Source organism: Canis lupus, chromosome 16 (assembly GCF_011100685.1).
Source record: "Canis lupus familiaris isolate Mischka breed German Shepherd chromosome 16, alternate assembly UU_Cfam_GSD_1.0, whole genome shotgun sequence".
In the NCBI taxonomy this organism is placed as follows: domain Eukaryota; kingdom Metazoa; phylum Chordata; class Mammalia; order Carnivora; family Canidae; genus Canis; species Canis lupus.
Window position 1 is genome coordinate 35,008,061 of NC_049237.1, and position 23,718 is coordinate 35,031,778.

A 23,718-nucleotide genomic window follows, 5' to 3' on the forward strand; every position below is an offset into this window, starting at 1 on the left:
AGGTATATGCATCCTTCTTCCCAACCATCTTGAAAGGAGGTGAAATTCTTGGAGAAGTAAATGCTTTCATCCCAAATAGCATTAGCATCTTTCTCATTTTGTTCCACAGTATTCATCCTTGAAAGCAGGATGATTGAGGGAACATAACAGAGATACCTCATCAGCAGTGATGGTATTGGTGGTGGTGAGAGTGATCGGTTCTTATCTCACAGACTTATAGCTTGGCTCATAGGGAGAAAGATCACATTTGAGGAAGCCTTTTGGGGCTTCCACAAGTCCCAGTAGCTGAGTTAAGTGCTAGTTTCCTCTTGTGACAGTTGGGTTGGGTATTGCAGATACTCATCCTAGATGATAGTAACAGGCAACTGGGATTGTTCTTCCGGTTAGAAGGGTCTATGTTCTTTTGCTTCCATGTTCATGGAATCTTATGAGATTATGTTCCTTTGACTTTTCTATGAGAACCACAGTGTTACTAGCAAGAAAACCCTCACTACCCTAAGGACTAATTTTGGTCTACAGATAATGTCTAGAGGCACTTGAGACTTGAAAAACAGTTTCCAAATGTATCTCAAAAGCTACCTACGACAGAATTCTTTGGAATGTTTCCTAAAAATGCAAATTCCTGAGACCCACTCCAGACCCAGAAGTTCTGAATCAGAACTTTTGTGGGCAGAGCCCAGGAATCTAAAATTTTATCAAGCACCCTGCATGGAGCTTGCTTCTCCCTCTGCCTGTGTCTCTGCCTCTCTCTCTCTCTCTGTCTCATAAATAAGTAAATAAAATCTTTAAAAAATAAATAAGTAAATTCAATTTGCCAACTACAGGATGATACCCAGTTACTCATCCCATCAATGTTAAGGCGAATCCTTAACGTTAGTTGATGTTATATCCTTTAAAGGTTCCCTAAGTATTCTAACAAAATAGTTAATCAGTGTTACCTTACATAGTTTCAAAAGTTACTCAGAATAGCTTCTTATCCTCCAAAGTTAACTCACAAGATGGGGATGGGGGTGAGAGGAACAGAACTGTTGTTTGTTGTGAAACTGGTATGTGCCTGTGCTTTATAAAAACATCCGATTTCATCCTTTCCACAACTTTGTGTACTGGGAATTACTAATTCTTACAGATCAAGTCAGAGAAACTTCAGGGAAGCTTTTAGTTTTAGTTTTGAAAAGTTCTGGAAAAATTAAATATATAAAAAGGAATCAGAATGGTATAATTAATTCCCAGGTACCATCAACTACCTTCAAAGCTTAACACATGTTCAATGTTATATTGTCTATACTTCCCATCCTCTTCCCCGACCTCCCATATTATTTTCCTCAAAATTATTTTGAAGGAAATTCCAGAAATAATTTCATCTCTAATATTTTAGTATGTTTCTAAAAGAACCATTGAATAACATAACCATAGTACATTTATGAAACCTAAAAAACAGTTCTTTAAAATCATATACCTAGTCAGTGTTAGAATTTCCAATTGTCTCATAAATGTGATTTATTTTCTAGTTTCTTTGAATCAGGACCCAAATCAGGTTCACATATTCCTATTGATGTGTCACAGAGATGATTTAAGAAGCTGACTCTTATTATGTAGGTCTCAGGTCAAATGGTAGTTTCTTAGTACACTTTCTGGACATCCTATTTATTATAGCACTTCATTTTATGATGTTTTCTTCTTTAAAAATTGAAGTATGGGGCATCTGGGTAGCTCAGTCAGTTAAGTGACTGACTCTTGGTTTCAGCTCAGGTCATGATCTCAGGTTAGTGGGGTAGAGCCCTGCCTGGGGCTCCAAGCTCAGCATGGAGTCTTCTTGTCCCTCTGTTTCTGCTTTTCCCCCTGTCCCTCACACACTCTTTCATAAATAAATCAATAACATCTTTAAAAATCAAAGTATAATTAACATACTAGTTTCAGACATACAACATATTGATTCAACAATTCTACATGTAAGTCAGTGCTCACATTGATAAGTGTAGTGACTATTTGCCACCAAACAGCATTATTACAATATTACTGACTAATAATCCCTATGCTGTACTTTCATCTCTGTGACTTATTTATTTTATAACCGGAAACCTCTTAATCCCCTTTATTTCACCCATCCTCCCAGTCACCTCCCCTCTGGTAAGCACCAGTTTGTTTTCTGCATTTAAGAGAGTGTGTGTGTGTGTGTGTGTGTGTGTGTGTGTTACTCTGGTTTGTTCTTCAATGTGCTTATTATTTAACTGAACTATATTATCTGTTGACTCTCTTTCCTACCAGAATGTAAGTTGGTTGACTTTAATGTTTTGTTCATCACTGTCTATAACTATACTTGGCAAATCATGTGATTTCAAATAACAGCAATTCTCTTAAGGTAATTAATGACCTTTACATTGCAAAATCCAAAGGTGACTTTTTTGATTCAACCTTTCAACAACAGTGGACACTGTTGATCATCCTCTTTCTCCCGGCAACTATACAGCTAGTCTCCTGGCTTTTCTCATGCCTTGCCAGAGGTTACTTTTCAGACTCTTCCTAGGATGGTCTTCTGCCCAGTGTTCAAATAATAGTGTTCTCTTAGTTTAGTTCTGGGCCTCCTTCTTTGCCTATCTAAATTCTCTTCCCATGCATTCCTATGTACTTTTTCCTGAGCATTAAATACCATCTTCATTTTGATAACATGACTACCAAGCTCACTTTAGCTTCGAAATGCAGACTTGTATATTCAAGTGTCTGTTTGACGTGGCCTTCTGGATGCTTAATAGTCGCTGCCAACTTAACATGTTGAGAATAGAATTTTCTATGATCTTTCTTCCAGTCTCCCTTGGTCCCACTCCAAGCCCCCACTGTTCCCCCAGCCTCCTCTTGTTCTGCTCTTCCCTTAATTTACTTTGCTTCAGTCATAAGTGGGCTCGTTTGCCTCTCCCACCTCCTGAATTTTGTATTTTCACTACTGTATCCCCAGTGCCTACAACAATGCCTGGCAGGTACTTGTAGGTATTGGTGGATGCTCCCTGTATAAAGTTACTGGCTGACTTAAAAGAATGACTGTTCCTCAAAACACATGGTTAGGCTTGTGCACCCACGGTTCTCCAAGCCGTGAAGGATCTTCCCCTGACCTTTATATGACTGGTTCTTTCTCATTCAGGTCTCAAACTTCAAAATCACTTCCTCAGGAAGGAGATGCCTCCCTGAAGTTGCCTCTCCGTCTCTAATGTAACACCGTTTGATTTTCATCACTGCATTTATCGCTGCCTATTACCTTTGCCTACTGATTATTTAATGTTGTTTTTCTATCCCACTTCAGTGTAAGGTCCACAAGTACTGGGACATTGTATCCTCCATGCCCTAAGACAGTGCCTGGCGCTGTTAGACATTCAACCTTCATTTGTTGAATGAATGAGGGAAACCCAGGGCCGTCAGACCTCAAACATAAGATAACACTCTTAGAACTGTTTTCTCTGGCTCTTTAGCTGGTAGTTTCTCCTCCTGGTATTTTGTAAGTTCTTACTGCCTCCACGTACCAGGAGATAGGTAAAAGTTCTGGGCTTCTGAAACTAGACAGCCTATCTCCTTGCTACCTTTCACCCAAATCTTAGCAAACAGTAGCGGGACACGAGTCATGTGCCAGGCCCTATGTTGGGTCCTGAAGACAAAGTTTTATGATGCAGAGGAACTTCTCAGGAAGGTTATGGAGGTTTCAGCACGTTGGTTTCTTTTTTTTTTTTTTACGATTTTATTATGAGAGACACACACACAGAGAGAGAGAGAGAGAGAGAGAGAGAGACACAGGCAGACGGAGAAGCAGGCTCCATGCAGGGAGCCCGACGTGGGACTCGATCCCGGGTCTCCAGGGTCAGGCCCTGGGCCGAAGGCGGCGCGAAACCGCTGAGCCACCGAGGTTCCCCCGCACGCAGGTTTCACTCTCAACAACCGCGGCACCTTCCCTCGGAACCTTTCGGAGCCGCAGACCAGACGCAACACGGTCGCGTCCCTCGTTCCCACCCCAGCGCCCAGCGTCCCGCTTCTGCATCCGCCCCCGGCGGGAGCGTCCTGCCCTTGGCCCCGCCCCCAGCCGGCCTAGGCCCAGGGGCGGGGCCTGCAGCGTCCCCTCGCGTTCTCCCGCGCGACGCAGTGGCAGTGACGTAACTCTTGCGCACGGACTTTCGCTGCGGCTGTGCGGGGAGACTTCCCCCCGCGGCGGCCCGAGCTCCCGGCGTCGCGGTGCGGTTGCGCGCGGACTTCCGCCGCAGGCTTCCGGCCCTGGAGCGCCTGGCAGCCGCCCTCTACCTTCCCCTGGAGCCATGGCCGCAGGCGGTGGGCCGGAAGCTGCTGGACGCCGCGCTCTTGTCCTCCTCCTCTGGCTTCTGCCGCTCGCGGGCCCTGCCCTCGGCTGGAATGACCCTGGTGAGTGCTGTCCTCACCCGGCCCTCTCTGTCGCCCGCAGCTAGCGCCCCGAGGCCCGGCGGCCGATCCTTGCCGTTCGCCCCTAACTGCTCCCTTCCGTCGTCCTCTCTGTTCACCTGCGCCTCTAACGCTCACTTCCATCTTCATCTCTGTTCATCTGCGCCCTGCCTGGCCCTTGTGCTTTCCCTAGACGTCCTCCGGGACAAGCGGGGACTGTTAGGGAGTCGGCGGGGCGGACGGCTCTGTATTCTTTCTGTCCCCTTTCTCCCTCCCCTGGACTCCCAACATTTGTCTGCCGGCCCCTTTCTCGGACTGCAGTCCTCATCCCTAAGATGAACTGGAAAGTTCGACACTCACCTGCTCTTCTTGCTTTGTTGTCATGGCTGTCTGATGTCATGTTCGCTGCCTGTTGTCATGGCTGCCGGTTGCTACGGCTGACCGTTGCCACAGCACCGGGAGTCTGTGAGTCATGCTTAGTGGGCAGGGATGCAAACCTTGCAGGTCGGTTAGCAGAACCGTAGACTGTACTCCTGCTGTGAGCAGAACCCAAGCTGCTTATTCTGACCACTGGAGTGAAGTTCATCTCGTTATGCGTCGGCTTTTCCATTGCTTTTCACCGCACACTGGATTTTAAAAAGTGATACATGATGAGTGGTTTCTGGAGAAAAGTTTTTTTTACTATGTTATTAGAATTTTCTTTTTTTTTTAAAAGGATTTTATTTATTTATTTATTCATGAGAGACAGAGAGAGAGAGAGAGGCAGAGACACGGGCAGAGGGAGAAGCAGGCTCCATGCAGGGAGCCCGATGCGGGATTTGATCCCGGGTCTCCAGGATCACACCCTGAGCTGCAGGCGGCACTAAACCGCTTCGCCACCCGGGCTGCCCTGTTATTAGAATTTTCTTAAGAATTTTTACAGGATAAATAATATTCCGTGTAATTTTATTTCTTAAAGATTTTATTTATTTATTCATGAGAGACACGGAGAGGGGGAGGGGGCAGAGACACAGGCAGAGGGAGGAGCAGGCTCCAAGCAGGGAGCCGAATGTGGGACCTGATCCTAGGTGTCCAGGATCAGGCCCTGGGCTGAAGGTGGCGCTAAACCGCTGAGCCACCGGGGCTGCCCTAAATTATGTATGTATATGTACACAAACATACAGATTTCCATTTAATGATGTATGTTGTCAAATTGGAATTACATAAAAATGACTCTTGAATAGTTAAAACATTTTTTTGTTGTTTGGAGAATGAAAATGTAAAAGCATGAGAAGTATCAATATTGTATTTGTGACTTGGGTGATAGGAAATGACCATGTTTCTTAAGCAACAGATTTACTTCTGTAATATCCTATTTTATTTCTGAATGCTGAAATGGAAGAGAAGCTGCTGTTTGCAAATACTTGACTTTGAGTAACTCATTTTATGTGGATGTTTTATTAGTAATAAAAGCCAAATTGGATTTAAATGTCCATGTATTTATGTATTCCTAGAAAGTTGTACCTAAAGAGGACACTGTGATCAGAATTATAGTTTGAAAACTGGATTGAAACATTAGTTGAACCCTCAATTCTTTTTAAAATTTTTTGTAGGTTTATTTATTTGAGAGTGTGTGTTCTCCTGTAAGCACAAGTGCAGGGGGAGGAGATGAAGGAGAGAGAGGGAGAGAATCTCAAGCAGGAACCTGAGCAGGGAGCCCAGCCCTGAGGCTCTGTCCCCACCACAAGATCATGACCTGAGCCAAGATCAAGAGTGGTAGGCTTAACCAACTGAGCGACCCAGGCGCCTCAAACCCTCAATTCTTAAGTAAAGAAAAGGATGTTTACAGATGAAGAGTCGTGGGGGGGGGGGGGGATTTTAAAAGAGGAACCAAATTTAAATTAATGCTGAACCACTTCTTGGTAGCCCTTAGTCTATCTACTCTATAAGCTATTGTTCTGGAACAAAAAGCACCAAAATATTTTGCGGAGTAAATTCTGCTTTACCTTAATTTACTTTGAGGAACTTTTCTGTGAAAGTATTTTATTAGGTTAAGTTTTATCAAGCCTTATAGTAAAAAAATAATCGTTCCCTAATTTGTATTTTTTTTCCTTTTTTTTTTTTTTTTTTTTTTTGACTTTGGATGCACTTACTTTGCTTTTAGCTAACATAGAGGAATAGTTTGCCTGGAAAAAAAAAAGTGTATCAGTTCTAAAGCGATTACCTGGCTTTTCAGAATTCTTTATGGAATTCTTTTATATTTAAGTCACTTTTCTGGGTGTTGGGAATATAGCAGTGAACAAAACTGAGCATCTTAGTTTACATTTATTGAGGAGAAATAGATAATACACAAATTGGTAGGTACCATGTCATATCTTGAAAAGCAGTATGGGCAATGATAACACAGGAAGGAAGACAGGGTGTACAGGCAGAAGTGGGACTTTCAAATTATACATTGGTCAGGGAAAAGGTGACCTTTGAGGTGACATTTGATCAGAAACTTGAAGGGAGAGGAAGTGTAAATGACCTGCTGTGACATTTTATTTTATTTTATTTTATTTTATTTTATTTTATTTATTTTATATCTTATTTATTTACTTAAAATTCTTTTATTTTTATTTTTATTTATTTTTTTTTAATTCATGAGAGACAGAGAGAGGCAGAGACACAGGCAGAGGGAAAAGCAGGCTCAGTGCAGGGAGCCTGACGTGGGACTCGATCCCGAATCTCCAGGATCACGCCCTGGGCTGAAGGCCGCGCAGAGCCACCTGGGCTGCCCGACTTTTATTTTATTTTATTATTTTTTTAAATTTTTATTTACTTATAATAGTCACACACAGAGAGAGAGAGAGAGGCAGAGACACAGGCAGAGGGAGAAGCAGGCTCCATGCACCGGGAGCCCGACGTGGGATTCGATCCCGGGTCTTCAGGATCACGCCCTGGGCCAAAGGCAGGCGCCAAACCGCTGCGCCACCCAGGGATCCCTAAAGATTTTTTTTACTTATTTGAGAGACAGGGAACACACACCCACATGAGCAGGGGGAGGGCTGAGGGAGAGGGAGAGAGAGAATCTCAATCTGTCTCCAGCTGAGCTTGGAGCCCCATACAGAGCCCTGTGCAGAGCCCCGTGGGGGGCTTGATCCTACCACCTAGAGATCATGACCTGAAGTGAAATCAAGAGTTGGATGCTTACTTACTGAACCACCCATGTACTCCAAAAAAGTTCATTTATCTCCTATTGAATTCCCACATGTATCTGGATTTATTTCTGGGCTTTCTTTTGTTTTATAGTTCCCTTGTCTATTTCTTTTTATTATTATTATTATTATTTAAAAAAATTTAAATTCAAGTTAGTTAACATACAGTGTATTATTAGTTTCAGGGGTAGAATTTGGTGATTCATCAGTTGCATTTAACACCCAGTGCTCATTACATCAATTACCCTCCTTAATGCCCATCACCCAATTACTCCATCCCCTCCTCCTTTGCCTATTTCTGTTCTAATTCCATATTATCTTGATTATAGTAATTTTATGGTAAGTTTTATTGTCTGGTAAAGCAGTTTTGTTTTTTTTTTTTTTTCAAAAAATTTTTGGTTATTTATAGACATCTGTTTTTCCACAGGACCTTTAACATAATTTCTTCCTGGTTCCAAAAATCCCAGTTTGGTTCCTGGTGGGAAGTGTATTGTATTTATTTAGATCTTATTACATATGTATTTTTAATATAGATCACATATTGATCCTAAGTTTATTTCCAGATATTTTATGTATGTATGTAGTTTGACACTAATTTGAGATAGGTTTCCTATTTTCATTTTTAATTGGATATTACAGGTTTAGAAAAAACTTTAAAAGAAAAGAAAAGAAAAAACTTTTGACTTTTGGTAATTGATAAAATATCTAGCTGTTTTATCACATTCTCTTATTATACCATGATTGTATTTTGGGAATTTCTCTGGATTTTGTAGGCCCAGAAACTCTAAATAAAATTCTTCTGTTTGCACTAAGTGTGATAGATACTATTGGAAGATCACTTAGAAGTCATGGTCTACCTTCTCCTTGTCTACCTCCTTGTAAATACTGGGAAAGCCAAATACTCATTTTGCTAGAATTACTGGGTGCTAAGTCATTCTAGTCAGTCTACTGAAGGAATTATGGGAAAGATATTTTAAATTTTGGTGGAAAGTTGTCTTCTTTACATATTCCTGTTTTCTTTCAACTCTGTATTTAAGGTTCAGGTATGTCAGTGCAGTTTTAGGCATCATGAGAGGCCATCACTAAATCCTTCAATATAACCTATCCCCGCCCTTTATTAAAAAGGAACTTTCCCCCACAGGTAAAAGTAACATTACCCCTGACAAAATGAATCTTAATTTCTTAATATCAACTAATTATCCATTCCATATTCAGATGTCACAATTGTGCCTGAAATGTCTAAACTGTCTTAAAACAAGATCCAGTCCTGGCCTGTGCATCCCATCTGATTGTATTCTCCCTTAAGTTTTCTTAAATGTAGAACAGTCTTTTTTTTTTAAGATACTGCTTTGCTGAGGGGGTGGACCCAGTTGTTCTTTAGAATATCCTACCTTCTGGATTCTGTTTTCTCGTGGTGTTTTATCTTGTTTTTTTCTTTTCTGTTTTTCTTGTAGACAGGATGTTAAGTTTAAAGGATTGATAAAATTCACGTTAAACACTTTTGGGGATTACATCATAGTAGATGGTGTAATATCAATTTGTTCTACCATTATTGATGCTAAGATTAAGTAGTAGATTAAAAATGGCTTTATAACCCTTATGAAATTACATTTTTACAGAAAGCACTCTTGTAATGTTACTTGGCACCATACCAATATCCAGTCTCTTAATGATTTTAAAACTAATAAATCCTTGTCTGAATCAGTTTCTTTGGGCATTACAAAATGATGACTTTTTCTAGTTCTGTCATTTCTTCTGCATTTATTAGGTGTCATTCTTCAGTGAAGTTGAAATTTCCGTTTTCCCTGAGGCTATTTAAGATTACAGTTCCTAGGGGAAAGAATAAAAATTTAATTTTTAATCTTTAATTACTGATTTTCAGAGTAAGGGCTTAGGTAGTAACTTTTAGTGACAAATGAGGTTTTGGCATTCTCTTTGAGTATCGTTATGGATTCTGGATTTTCATACATTGAACATAATTTGATCAATTATAGTCTTTATCTTGCTGGTGAATCTTTTATTTTTGGTCTCTTAGGAAGAATTCTCCGTACCGGGATCATAAACATATTCTATTGTGCTTTCTTCCAGTACTTTTTATTTGTAGTATGTTTTATGGTAAGTTTTTAGCCATCATGGATTAATTTTTATACATTGTGTATGATGATCAATTTTTCTAATCCTCTGCCAATACTATATTGTTTAGACTACTATAGGTTTAATAGTATATTTTGGTATATGTAGTCGAAATTTACTTTCTTTGTTGCTACTGATATTCAACTGTTTTTTCATTATTGGTTATATATGTTATTATATGTTCTATGTCATATTTCTAGTTTTATTACATTTTGGTGAGAATGCGGCTGATAATCTCAGCTTAGTTGCATCTATTAAGTCCTTTTTTGGTAAATAAGTATAAATACTATCTATATCTGCTGATAGGAGGGAATGTCCACAATGTATGATTAAGTGGAAAAACCATGCGAAGAATGATGTGGACTGTATGTTTCAGTTTTTATAAAAATAAACTAATAAACAAAACAACCCCTGTATATGTGTCTGGGTAAGCAAGAAAAAAGTATTTATTAGGTTGTTAATTTGGGTTATCACAGAAATGTGAAATTGGAGGAAGAGTGGGTTTCACTATTAAAAGAAAATCTTGAAATATATCATATATAAAAATGAATAAATTAAAAATACATGAATAGTTTAAAGAAGAATAAAACGAACATCAATGTAGTCCCATTCAGTTAAGAGAAAGAACGTTAGAAGAATTCTGCATGTTCCTTCCTAAGTACATTTCCTTTCCTGGAGGTAGCTACTTAACTGATTTTTGAATGAATAATTTTTTTATTCTGATTTTTTGACCCACGTTTGTGGTAAAACCCTAAAAGTTTTTGAGAAACTGACAACTGTTTTCTTAGCAGTGTGAAAAAAGTTTCTGGCTTCAGGTTTCCTGAGATTTTAAGTGCTGCTTTTGGGGAAATCACTGCGGAAAGATATGGGAAACACAGGACTCCCCATAATTAGGGCATCTTTTGAAAGCTCTAGTAGTCCAATATTGTACATCTGGCAGAAGTATGGTCAGAAGGAGTAGGATGCTCTTTATCTTTTGCTTCTCAGGTTACCGTGGTTTATCTGTGGCAGTCAGGAATAGGTTAAAGCCAGAATGCTTCTATGGAGTGATACGAGTGTCCTTCATCTGATCCCAGGTAGTAGGACACGGGGTGGGGGGGGGGGAAGAGGAGGAACTTCCATCAACTCAAAGTCAAGACAAACCAAATACAGATAAAAACCAAAGCTGGGTTCACCTGGACATTCTTTCCGTAGGTTTTAAAAAAGATGGTATGGTAGCAACAGGGAATTTTGTTGGTAGCCTTTTTGAGCAGTACTCTTACTCTCTGCCTGGCCTATGGTTGTCATCCTGCTGTCTTTGTTTATCATTCTCCTTGGGGTTTCCTTGTCCCTCAGTATGCCATTATTCTTTCTTTAGTCCTCTGGTGTTTATGTCTTTCTCTGTTTTATTTTCTCTTGGTGGTGAATATCTTTCATTATCTTACTGAGAATTGATACCTGGGAGGTAAATATTTTGAAATCAAGACATCCCTCTTGCTTGAGTAACAATATAGAATTGTACACCCACTTATTTTTGAAAGTTTTCCTATGACGGGTTTTATTAGGATGACTTTCTATGACAGTATGCTTACTACCTGTTTATCTATGTTCTTGTTTTAGACAGAATATTGTTGCGGGACATAAAAGCTCTTACCCTCCATCATGACCGCTATACCACCTCTCGTAGGCTGGATCCAATCCCACAGTTGAAATGTGTTGGAGGCACAGCTGGATGTGATTCTTACACCCCAAAAGTCATACAATGTCAGAACAAAGGTTGGGATGGTTATGATGTACAGGTAATGTTCATTATGTTGATTAAGTCTAACTCGAATTTTTATTCAATAAAGTGTTTATTGGGATATTACTTGTATATTTTGGAAAGACATGTAGAAAAATCTCAAGTTAAATATATAAATATAAATCAGTTATTCATTTTCTGGAAGAACATACTCCAAAAGAAATGAATTGATATTAAAGCCTGGAAATATTCACTGGAATTTTCTTCTTAGATAGTAAATTTTTAAAACTATACATACTTGGGAGTAGGGGTCAGCGATCTCTGCTAGTTGTCATTTTACTGTCATTCCTCAAAGAATACCAACCTACTTTTGAGAAATAATGTTAACATGATTGGGAATTGTGGACTCTTAGGAATATAAGATGGTACAGCTACTTTGGACTGGCAGTTCCTCAAAAGGTTAAGCATAGAATTACTATATGCTCTAGTCATTCCACTATGAGGTATAAAACCAAAAGAATTAAAAACATGTCCACACAAAAATTTGTACATAAATGTTTCTAGCAGCATTATTCATAATAGCCAAAAAACAGAAACATCCTAAATGTCCATTATTGATGAATGAATAAACAAAATGTGGTATATCCATACAATGGAATATTATTCTGCCATAAAAAGAGTGAAGGGCAGATACATGCTATACATGTGTGAAAACATTGTGCTAAGTCAAAGAAGCGCAGTCACATATTATATGATTGCATTTGTATGAAATGTCCAGGATAGGGAAATCCATAGAAACAGATTTGTAGGACAGCCCGGATGGCGCAGCAGTTTAGCGCCACCTTCAGCTTAGGGCCTGATCCTGGAGACCTGGGATAGAGTCCAGAGGCATAGGCAGAGGGAGAAGCAGGCTCCTGCTTCTCCCTCTGCCTCTGCCTCTGCCTCTCTCTCTCTCTCTCTGTCTCTCTCATGAAAAAATAAATAAAATCTTAAAAACAAAAACAAAATATTAAAAAAAAAGATTTGTAGTTGCCTAGGGCTGGGAGGTTTGGGAGGAAATGAGTGACTGCTAATGGATAAGAGATTTCTTTTTGCGGTGATGAAAATATCCTAAAGTTGGTTGGGCTTATGGTTGCACAACTGTGGATATACTAAAAACCATCAAAATGGGTGAATGTATGATAGGTGAATAATATTTCAATAAAGCTGTTATAAAAAAATACAATAGCATATCTGAAATTTGGGAGAGGAAGATAATTTGGCCAAAAAGTTAAAGAAATGCAGAAGATCTATTTTAGCTTGTGTCTCTTTAAATGCTATTAAAGAAATATATTACTTATTTAGCTCAAAATAAACTCAGACTTTTTTTTTTTAAAGATTTTTATCTATTTAAGAGAGAGCAAGAGAGGGAGTAAACAGGTAAGGGTAGTGGACTTTAAGGTAGAAATTTTTGAGGATAGCATGAATTCTTTTTGCATTTTTCTAAATATCGTAAATATTTTTTTTTTTTTTTTTTTTTTTTAAGAAATGGGGCACCTCGCTGGCTCAGTTGGTAGAACATGTGGTTCTTGATTTTGGGATTGTGAGGTTCAGGCCCCATGCTGGGAGTAGAGATTACTTAAAAAAATTTTTTTAAGAGAATTGACTTACAGGATTGGACCATGGAAAGTTAGTTGATAGTATTATAAAATTTGTGCAGAAAGTTTTTCTCAGAAGGTTATATAATCTCTCGGATACTATATGTAGTTACCAGATACTCATATATGATGCTGAGTTTTGAGTCTTAACTTAAAAAAAAAGTCTATTTTTACTTTTATTTATTTATTTTTTAAAGATTTATTTCAGAGAGAGAAAGAAAGCACTCATGGGGTGCTGGTAGGGCAGAGACAGAGGGAGAGAGAGTCTTAAGCGGAGTGTGTTCAGTGCAGAGTGCAGAGCCTACTATGGCGGGGTTCAATTAATGACCCTGAGATCATGACTTGAGTGGAAACCAGGAGTTGGTTGGTTGCTTAATTGACTGTGCCACCCAGGTGCCCCCCAAACCTTTATTTTTAAAGAAAACATCTTGAAAAACAGTGCAAAAAGTTGACATTTAAAAATTTTGCTTAACATTTAAAATTGTGAAGTGTTTAATATGTACAAAAGAATTGCTTACATATATATGTAAAGATTAAGGAATAGTAATAAACACTCAGGTACTTAGTATCTAGCTTTGAAATCCCGAGGTTACTTTTCCCTGACACAGAAGGACTCACTGTTTTAAATTTTGTCATTCCCTGACTTTGTTTTGCAGTTTTATGACAGCTATATAGCCCAAGTAGTACATATTAAATGAAAAAAAATTTTTGATTCTAATAACCTATTTCTGTTTTTCTTCACAGTGGGAATGTAAGACCGATTTAGATATTGCGTATAAATTTGGAAAAACTATGGTGAGCTGTGAAGGCTATGAATTCTCTGAAGACCAGTATGTACTAAGAGGTTCCTGTGGCTTGGAGTATAACTTAGATTACACAGAACTTGGCCTGAAGAAATTGAGAGAGTCTGGGAAAAACCATGGCTTTAACTCTTTCTCTAATTATTATGACAAGCTGTACTCCCCAGATTCTAGTGGCATCCGTGGATTGATTACCATTCTGGTACTACTTGCTATTGCTTATGGAGTTTATAAATTGTTCCTTAGTGATGGTCAAGATTCTCCTCCACCTTATTCTGAGTATCCTCCAAATTCCTATCATTATCAGAGATTCACCAACTCAGCAGGACCCCCTCCCTCGGGCTTTAAGTCTGAATACACAGGTATGTTTCTCTAATGGCATTAAATAGGGTAGATGGGAGATAGTGAATCTTGTGCTGGTTTCTGAAATACAAAGTAGTTGGATTGGGAAACCAAAGCAGATATGTCGTCTTCTTCTTTTTTTTTTTTTAATTTTTTTAAAGATTTTATTTATTCATGAGAGACACAGAGAGAGGGAGAGAGGCAGAGACACAGGCAGAGGGAGAAGTAGAAGTAGTAGATCCTGAGACTCCAGGATCACGCCCTGGGCTGAAGGCAGGCGCTAAACCGCTGCGCCACCCAGGGATCCCCCATTCTTAATGTTTATGGACATTCTACTTCCAGTTTTTGACTGTTATGAATAAAACTGTTGTAAGTATTCCGTATATGTCTTTCTGTATACAAATGCATACATTTCTCTTAGGTATATATTGAGGAATGGAACTGCTGGGTCATAGGGGAGGAGGAGGTTTAATTTTAGTAGGCAGTGATAGTTTTCCAAAGTATTTTCTATTTTAACTCCTACCATCAAGTACCATTCAACTCCTACATCCTTGCCATTACTTGCTACTCTGTCTTTTTAAAGTTAGCTGATATGGTGGTTATATGGTGGTTAATAATGAACTAACTCAGTGTGGTTTAATTTGCATTTTCCTGAAGACTAATGATACCAGGCACCTTTTCATATTGTTACTGGACATCTGGATATCTTCTATAATAAAATGGCTGTTCAAGTCTCTGTCCATTTTAAAAATTGGGTTGTGTGTCTTTCCTCAGATTTGTAGGAGAGTTCTTTACATATTCTAGTGCTTATTTGGGCAGCACATATTGTAGATAAATACCTGGTGTTGGAAATAACATTTTACAAATACTGTCTCCCAGTCTGTGGCTTGCCTTCCCACTCTGCTAATGTTGTCTTTTGATGTCTCTCTCTCTCTCTGTGTGTGTGTGTGTGTTTCTCATGAATAAATAAATAAAATCTTAAAAAAAAAGACAACAAAACATTAAGAATGGGACAAATTGTGATTTTTTTTACACAATGGAATACTATAGATTAATTAAAAAAAACAAAACAAAAAACTGATGTAATGCAGTAATGGGGGTTGACTCTCAAAGATATAATTTTGTGCCAGACACAGAAGAGTAGTATATGATTACATTTATATAAAGTTCAGGAATGGTTACACTAAAGTATGGTAAGAGAATTCAGGGTAATGCTTATCTCTAATGTGGGTAGGTATCGGGAATTGTAATGAAGGAGCCTTCTGGGGTCCTAGAAATGTTTTATCGATGTAGGTAGTGATTACATGCATGGGTACATATGTACAAATTTATTATGTTCATGTGAGATTAGCACACTTTCCTTTATGTATGCTATACCTCAATTAAAAAAAAAAGAAAAATTTCTTCTAAGCAGAAGATACTTTCTTGGTCTCTTTAAGTTCTGACTTCCCAAAATATCTGGCTGCTGCTTCCACTTGGATTCATCCATTAGACACTCAAGTACAGCCAACACCTGAAGCTTTTACAGATGTTCATAATGCAAATGAAGGAACTCAGGGGGGGGCGTCATCTTCAGTAGCTGATCCTGAGCAGGACAAACGTAACTTTACAGGAGGGAACTATCCCCCCCTCCTTCTAAAATATATCCCTCTTTTGCCATGTCTGTGGGAAAGGTGCTCCTTAGTTATAGATCAGTATTGTATGAATGACCTTTAAAAAAAAAGATTTATTTGGGATGCCTGGGTGGCTTGGCAGTTGAGCATCTGCCTTTGGCTCAGGGTGTGATCCCAGTTTAGGAATTGAGTCCCACATCAGGATCCCTGTGAGGAGCCTGCTTCTCCCTCTGCCTATGTCTCTGCCTCTCTCTGTGTCTCTCATGAATAAATAAATAAAATATTTTTTAAAAGAATAAAAAAGATTTGTTTCAGAGAGAGAGTATGTGGCAGGGAACAAGGGGCAGATGGAGAGAGAGAAAACCTCAAGAAGACTCCCTGCTGAGCAGGGAGCCTGATGTGGGGCTCAATCCCACAATCCTGAGATCATTACCCAAGCCGAAATCAAGAGTCACCCCCTCTTTAAAAAAATACACTTTTTGACTGTAACTTGTTTATGAGTTGAGGGCTGAGTATTAATAATAAATAGCACAAATAAGATATTTTAAATGCCATGGTTTTTTTTGGTTTTGTGGGCTGTGTTTTAAGTGAGGATATATAATCATTTTTTTATTTCTAGGACCACATGGTGCAACTTCTGGTTTTGGCAGTGCTTTCACAGGACAACAAGGATTTGACAATTCAGGACCAGGGTTCTGGACTGGCTTGGGAACTGGAGGAATATTAGGATATTTGTTTGGCAGCAATAGGTATGCTTTGCATTGATCTCACTAGCCCTTTAATTCCACTTTTCTTTAGAGGCTTCTTTGGTTTGCAGGTTGACTGGATTTGGTTTTGTTAAGGAAAATAAATTATGGTGACATTATCCTATTAAATCAGATTCTCTGCTGTACGGACTTCATCAGTACTGTTGTCTGTGTTGGTTTTTTTTTTTTTTTTTTTCATTATATTTCTTCTTCCCAATGTCATCCTTAAAGATATTATGAGATAGGAAAAAGACTGTTTACTTAAACATCTGAGAAAATGAGAAGACAGGAAAGAACATAGTATTTGAGGAGCAGTTAGCAGTCTGGCTTGGTAGGAGAATGATAAGAGAAAAAAAGCTGAAACAGGGCCTGGAGCCAGATTTTGGGATGTCTTCATTTTTTTTTTTTTTTTTTTAGATTTTATTCATTTATTCATGAGAGACACAGAGAGAAAGAGAGAGGGGTGGGGTGGGGTGGGGGGTAGAGACACAGGCAGAGGGAGAAGCAGGCTTCATGTAGGGAGCCTGATGTGGGACTTGATCCCGGGTCCCCAGGATCATGTCCCGGGCCAAAGGCGGTGCTAAACTGCTGAGCCACCCAGACTGCCCGGGATGTCTTCATTATTATTGGTAGTAATTTTAGATTTTATCTGAATGAATTCTGGAAGAAAGAATCTTTTCTTCCTGTCACTTTGCCCCCCATGGCAGTGACTATACAATATCAGAAATACAAATAGTATGTATTTATTTCATATTATACCAGAACAATGAGGAAAAACACTTTATTTATTTATTTATTTATTTATTTATTTATTTATTTATTTATTTATTTATTTATTAATTATAGTCACAGAGAGAGAGAGGGAGGCAGAGACACAGGCAGAGGGAGAAGCAGGCTCCATGCACCGGGAGCCTGATGTGGGATTCGATCCTGGGTCTCCAGGATCGCACCCTGGGCCAAAGGCAGGTGCCAAACCACTGCGCCACCCAGGGATCCCCGAAAAACACTTGTTAAAGGTATTTTTTTCTGAGAATATAGGAATAGGAAGATATTTAAAAGTCACAAGAAAAATGCCTGATATTTGTCTATGTCTTAATAGAGCAGCAACACCCTTTTCAGACTCATGGTACTACCCATCTCATCCTCCTTCCTACTCCAGCACATGGAATAGCCGTGCTTACTCACCACTTCGGGGAACCTCGGGTAGCTATTCGGCATCATCAAGCTCAGAGACAAGAACCAGAACAGCGTCAGGTAAGAGTGAAAACACAGAAATTCCTATTATGTAGCAGTGAAGTACAGAGATAGTTTTGAAACTTAAGAAGATGGTTATTAACTATATATTAGCAATAATAGTTTTATTTGGCATACTCATCAGAAATATTAATAGCACAATTAACTGAGATTAAAATATAGATCAGATTCGTTCTTTCCTCTCACATCTAAACATTCTTTAAAAATCAAACAGGGATTTGGTTTAGACTTACTTTTGCTGCTAAGCGGGGTTTTACCTTAAACCTTCCTGAACGTTGGTTTCCACAAATGTTTAATTCTATGACCTCTAGGTTTCTTTTTTTTAAGCTCTAAGATGGAATTTTCTAGGTAGAAGTTTGAACTTTTAAAATTCGGTAAAATCCAGTAAATAAATAAATCCATCCTTTAATTTAAATAATTGTCAAAAATAACAGTGGTAATGTTTATTGCTATATGCTAAGAGGGAATTTTGTAAAAAGCAAAGATATAATATAAAAAATTTAAAAATAACTATTTGTTTTTAAACATCCAGCTAATTAACAGAGGATGGGAGGACATGAGTAATGAAGTAGTAATAGATTGCTGTGGATTTCGTTCGTCCTCTTCAGCAGGGGAAAGTTATAGAATAGATATTCATTCTTGATAATGACTGAAGACTTACTTAAATATGTTTTAAAGTATAAGAGTGAATTTCTCATAGTACTAGTGTGAATATAAATTGATACAATCACTTTGAAAGACTGTTTGAAAAAAAAAGAAGAATGTTTGGCATTACCTACTAAAATTGAGCATAAATATACTCAAGACTCAGCATTTTCACTCTCAGATATATGTCAACAGAAATGCATACATTTGTACACTGAAGGATAAGTACGAGAATGTTCATAGCATCTTTATTCCAAATAGCCTCCAACTAGAAAAAACCCATGTAGCCAACAGCAGCAAACTGGATGAATAAATTGAGTCATGGCCATATAGTGGAATGCAACAGGGAGAGAGAATAAATGCTGTATGAAATAATGTAGATAGATCTACCAAATATAAAAAGAAAAGAAAGAAGCCAGACACAAAGGAATATATTTGAATATGATTACAACATTCATATTTTATATACATCTTTAAAAATAAGCAAAGCTAACCTATGGTGTTAGATGTTAAGGTAGTGGTTACTTTGAAGGAGAAGAAGGGGACATAGTGATTGGGAGGATATATAAAAATACAGCTACATAGTACATAACACAACAAGAAAACTCATTCTTAGTGGGAACAAAAATTGTAAAAACAACCCCATAAATATCAACTAGAAGTCTTTGGGACTTATATGAAGAAAATCATTAAACATTACCAAATAGCCTAAAGGAAAACCTGAAAAAAATTTGACTTTCCAGATGGGAACACTTGTCATCTTGTAAACTGTTAGTGCATTTGAGTATGTGTGTGTGTGGGGGGGAGGTGGACTAAGTAACATTTACGTTTGGAAGCCTAAAATTTGCCCCCAGAGTATTTCTCTTGTCCCTGGAGTTGTGATAGGAACAGGGCATGGCTGGCTCCATTGGCCTCTCTGCTTTTTGGCTTAGACATTGAGTATTGCCCATACCATGTTGGTCCTACCATAGGATACCTGTTCTTTGGTTTCCCAAAAGCAGCATGTTGGAGTCTAGTCAACTTGATGCCTGGGTGACTGGGAGGGTCCCCACTTGCTCCCTCATTCCCTCATGTTTTTTTATTCATTTGTTAACAAATGTATTCCTATAGTAGTTTTATAAGCAATGCCAGTGCATCTTTAAAAGTGAATATAAATTTTACTCTTCTCATTTTAGGATATGGTGGTACCAGAAGACGATAAGAAAGTAAACAGTTGAAGTCAAACGCTGGAAGCAAAATTTCTGATTTTTTTCATCACTTTCTTTAAAAAACAAAAAACAAAAAACAAAAAAACCAAGTACTACCTGCTAACAACCGGGGAAGGGGAGTTTGTTTTTGGTCCTTATTGCTTTCTATGCTCTATAACTTGAGACGTAAGAGCTACTAGATGAGAAGATGCTTCTGTAGAGAATCGTATGTTAGTGTAATGTGCACTTGTGTGTATAGTTTATGAAAGCGATGACTACTTTGGAAAGCTTTCAAAAAATGTTAATTTCTAAAACCTGATATCATTAAGAATGAAGGCTTTATGACTATTACACCCTGGGTACAGAAAGTGTCAGTCTTACAGGGTTTTAATCGTTACTTTATAAAAACGATAATAATCAATTTGGTATTTGTTGTGTAGTGTTTACTGTTCTTCAGACATTTCAAACAAGCTTGGGACTACCAGTTATACTTACCTGTGTGTTCTTACCACTTTTGAGTCCAGGAGCTTTGAATCCTTCAGTGGTGGTGGGGTTCAAGTAAGTGAGAATGACACCCCTCCCCTTTTTTTTTTGGAAAAGGTAGAAAATAAGTATCTTAGAAGGTGGTTGTGAATGATTTGTGTGCTGACAAAAATGCTTGAAACCCCCATATTCATTAAGTTCAAATGTGTTAACAAAGGTGTCTTACTTGCAAAAGCATGCAGCCCTCTGTGGGACCTCCAATGTTGTTGTCGCTGACTGTTTCAATCTTACATTAAAATGACAGGAAAAATAAAAACAAATAAGGGGTTTAATTCTTATTCTTTCTACCAGCTTTGACACAAAATGGTGTAACCCTTTTGACCTTTTTTCCCAAAGGAAAAGGGGTTCACGCAGTAATGCTATCTCCCTAATTTCCCATGGTACTCTTGCCTTAGCTACCAGTCCTCAGTAAGTGTCTTCAAAAAAGTAATTCAGAAATGGTGTGGAAGGAATCCTCTGTGAAAAAATGGCTTAAAAAAAAAAGAAGAAATCTCCAAGCCTCCCAACTCACAAAGGTTGCACCATTTGTCCTAGTTGAGCTCTGCAACCTGAAAGGCTTATTTTTACCTTTTAGGAATCATTTAAAAACAAAACTTTGTTTATTCTTTAAAATATGATTTAGGGGCTAAATAAACTGCCCTTTCCTTTCATCAGGAAAACTCGGTAGAAATCTTCAATTATGTCACAGAGGAAAAAAATATTTAACTATGTTGCACTAAATCCTTACTCCATTTCTCCTTATAAAAGGAGATGGAATAAAAGAAAATCCAGTTTATTACCATTTTCCCCATTTGCTTATTAGTATTTTGGATTTTAATTTACTTTTTGCTATAGGAATCAATAATCTTGAACTGAGTATGTTTTACTTGGAGAGCAAAGTAAAAATTTGTTAATTTAAAACTGCTGTAGATTGTGCCAGTGATAGTGATCTGCACATTGAATTTGCTGTTCATTTTTTAATGAAGTGATTTTTTTAATTGGAGTATAGTTGCCAGACAATGTTACATTAGTTTCAGGTTCAATTTCTACTTTTGGACGCATTATTTGAGGTCCATTGGAATTTTAAGAAAATAATGAGTGAATAGTGGCTTTAGATTACTCTCAGGAACACTAGCGGTGTTCTTTGAGGCTCTTTCAAAGACTGGAGGGAAGGAAGGGAAAGAAACTGGGCAGTGGGGCTCAAGATCGTCCACCCCCAACCCCCACTCCTCCTTTATTATATGTTTACATTTCTTTGTTACTTGTGGAAATCTAAGACTCAGAATGAAAGACAATACAACTGGGCTTCATTAGTGGGTTGATAGTCCCCAGTAGGGATGGCACCAAGGGAAAGAAAGGTACTGAAGTTGGGAGCTTGGTGGGCCTTCCTTGGTGGGTGGGCATGAAAAAGAGAAAGAGGTGAAACTTTATAGTTTTACTCACAAGATGGTTCGGCAGGACTTCAGATATTAGGATGGGATTGCTGGCAATTTAACCAGTTAGATGTGTTTCTGTAGTTTCATGAATGCTTCTCTCTGAAGCTCCTTGATCTCTTGGATTCTGACCCCAGTCCTCCAAGACTGTCTTAAGTTTATCTATGGTTTTTCCATAACACATTGTACACACTTTCACTATTTGTACTTAGTACATTTTGCTGTAATTGTCTCTTAAGTGTAGATCTTTCTTACTACTCTAAGCTTTTTAGGGAAGAAGGCCAAATACTACTTCTTCCTGCCTTTTGCAGCTAGGGCATGGTCATGTGACTAAATTCTGTCAATATTTCTGTCAGATGCTTCCTCCAAGTCTTTGGAGACAATGGCACAAAGACCTTAGAGGAGTTCAGAGATTATTCCCAGCAGTGATAGTCAAAGATTTAGTGGAGGTATTGGTGAGTGTCTGGTGATACTTCCTTGGGAGATGTACTTTTTAAAAAGATTTTATTTGTTTGAGAGAGAGTGAGCAGGAGAGAGCACAAGCCAGGGGGCGAGGCAGAGGGAGAGGGAGAAGCAGACTCCCTGCTGAGCAGGGAGCCCAACATGGGGCTCCATGCCAGGACCCTGAGATCATGACCTGAGCTGAAGGCAGACACTTAACTGACTCAGCCACCCAGGTTCCCCTCCTAGGAAGACATATTAACTGGATAATTGCTGTGGTATGTGTTGGCTGGGTTGTGAGCTACCTAGATGCCCATGCCCGAAAACCTGCCGCTTCCTAAGCCTGGTTTTTCAGCCTTCCCGTTGGTTCTTTGAACTATTTAATACAAATGTTAATAAATTCCTTTTTTGCCCAATTCAGTAGAGTTATTTTCTGTTGTTTGCTACTAAGAACCTTTAATGTATGATGAATCTCCTAAGATTCTTTCATTGTAAGCAACATATACTGGCTAATTGTAATAAAACATTGTGGTTGACTCCCAACTGCTGTTCCTCCCTGTTGATCTGTTCTGTTGAATCAGTGGTTCTTAGACTTGAAGGAGCATCAGAATCACTAGAGGGCTTTAAATACAGATTGCTTGGCCCAACCCTGAGAGTTTCTGATTTAGCATTTAAAATGGTCAGTTTTTAATTTAACATATAGTTCAATATTGGTTTCTGGAGTAGAATTCAGTGATTCATTACTTATATATAACACCCTTTGCTCATCACAAGTGCCCTCCTTCATACCCATCACCCATCTAACCCATCCCACTGTCCACCTTCCTCCATCAACCCTCAGTTCTCTATCTTATGGTTTGTTTCCCTCTTTCCTTCTTGCTCTGCCCTTCCCATATGTTCATCTGTTTTCTTTCTTAAATTCCACATATGACTGAGATCATATGGTATTTGTCTTTCTCTGACTTATTCCACTTAGCATAATACACTTTAGCTCCATCCACGTACTTGCAAATGGCAAGATTTCATTTTTTGATGACTAATATTCCACTGTGTATATGTATGCCACATAAAAAAAGATTTTATTTATATATAGAGAAAGCATGAGCAAGAAGAGCAGAGGGAGAGGGACAAGTAGCTCCCTGCTGAGCACAGAGCCTGATGTGAGGCTTGATCCCATAACCCTGAGATCATGACCTGAGCCAAGTCAAGAGTCAGATGATTGACTGAGCCACCCAGGTGCCCCCAATATACCATATCATCTTTATTCATTCATCAGTCAGTGGACGTTTGGGCTCTTTCCATAGTTTGGCTATTGTTGATAATGCTGCTATAAACATTGGGGTGCATATACCCCTTCAAATCTGACCTTAGAGCATTTTAGTCAAGCAAGGTTCGACCAAAATGGATGGGACTGGCTGGTTGCTCCCAACTGAGCTGGACAAAGAAGAAAAAGTCTGAGTTCAGTGCTTCAAATTCCCAGCTGAAGCTTCACATTAATGACCTGAAAGCTTTTTATATTTTATCTGAAAGAAACCCTTCTTAACCATAGGACTGAGACTTCTGAAAATCAAACCCACAGTCTCATCCTGTAAATGGCTGAATTAACAACATGAATTCCCAACCTCAAGCAATGTCTCCTGTTAAAGTGAGGGCACTGGCTAGGACAGAATGGGAGCCTGA

At 38.7% G+C, this 23,718-nt stretch overlaps 1 protein-coding gene across 3 annotated transcripts; it reads left to right on the forward strand.

Annotated features, from left to right (window-relative positions):
- Positions 1-4,125: 4,125 nt before the first annotated feature.
- SARAF (store-operated calcium entry associated regulatory factor) lies at positions 4,126-22,581 on the forward strand. 3 transcript variants are annotated; one of them, XM_038560208.1, is made up of 6 exons: positions 4,126-4,392; positions 11,298-11,476; positions 13,800-14,217; positions 16,430-16,559; positions 17,716-17,810; positions 19,631-22,581. In XM_038560208.1, exons 1-6 carry the CDS (start codon positions 4,290-4,292, stop codon positions 19,654-19,656), a joined length of 951 nt encoding a protein of 316 aa, XP_038416136.1. In that variant the 5' UTR covers positions 4,126-4,289; the 3' UTR covers positions 19,657-22,581. The 3 variants fall into 3 exon arrangements, with proteins under 3 accessions (XP_038416136.1, XP_038416135.1, XP_038416137.1); XM_038560207.1 differs by having other exon boundaries at positions 4,128-4,392; positions 17,656-17,810; XM_038560209.1 differs by lacking the exon at positions 4,126-4,392 and adding an exon at positions 9,656-9,680 and having other exon boundaries at positions 17,656-17,810.
- The last annotated feature ends 1,137 nt before the right edge of the window (positions 22,582-23,718 follow it).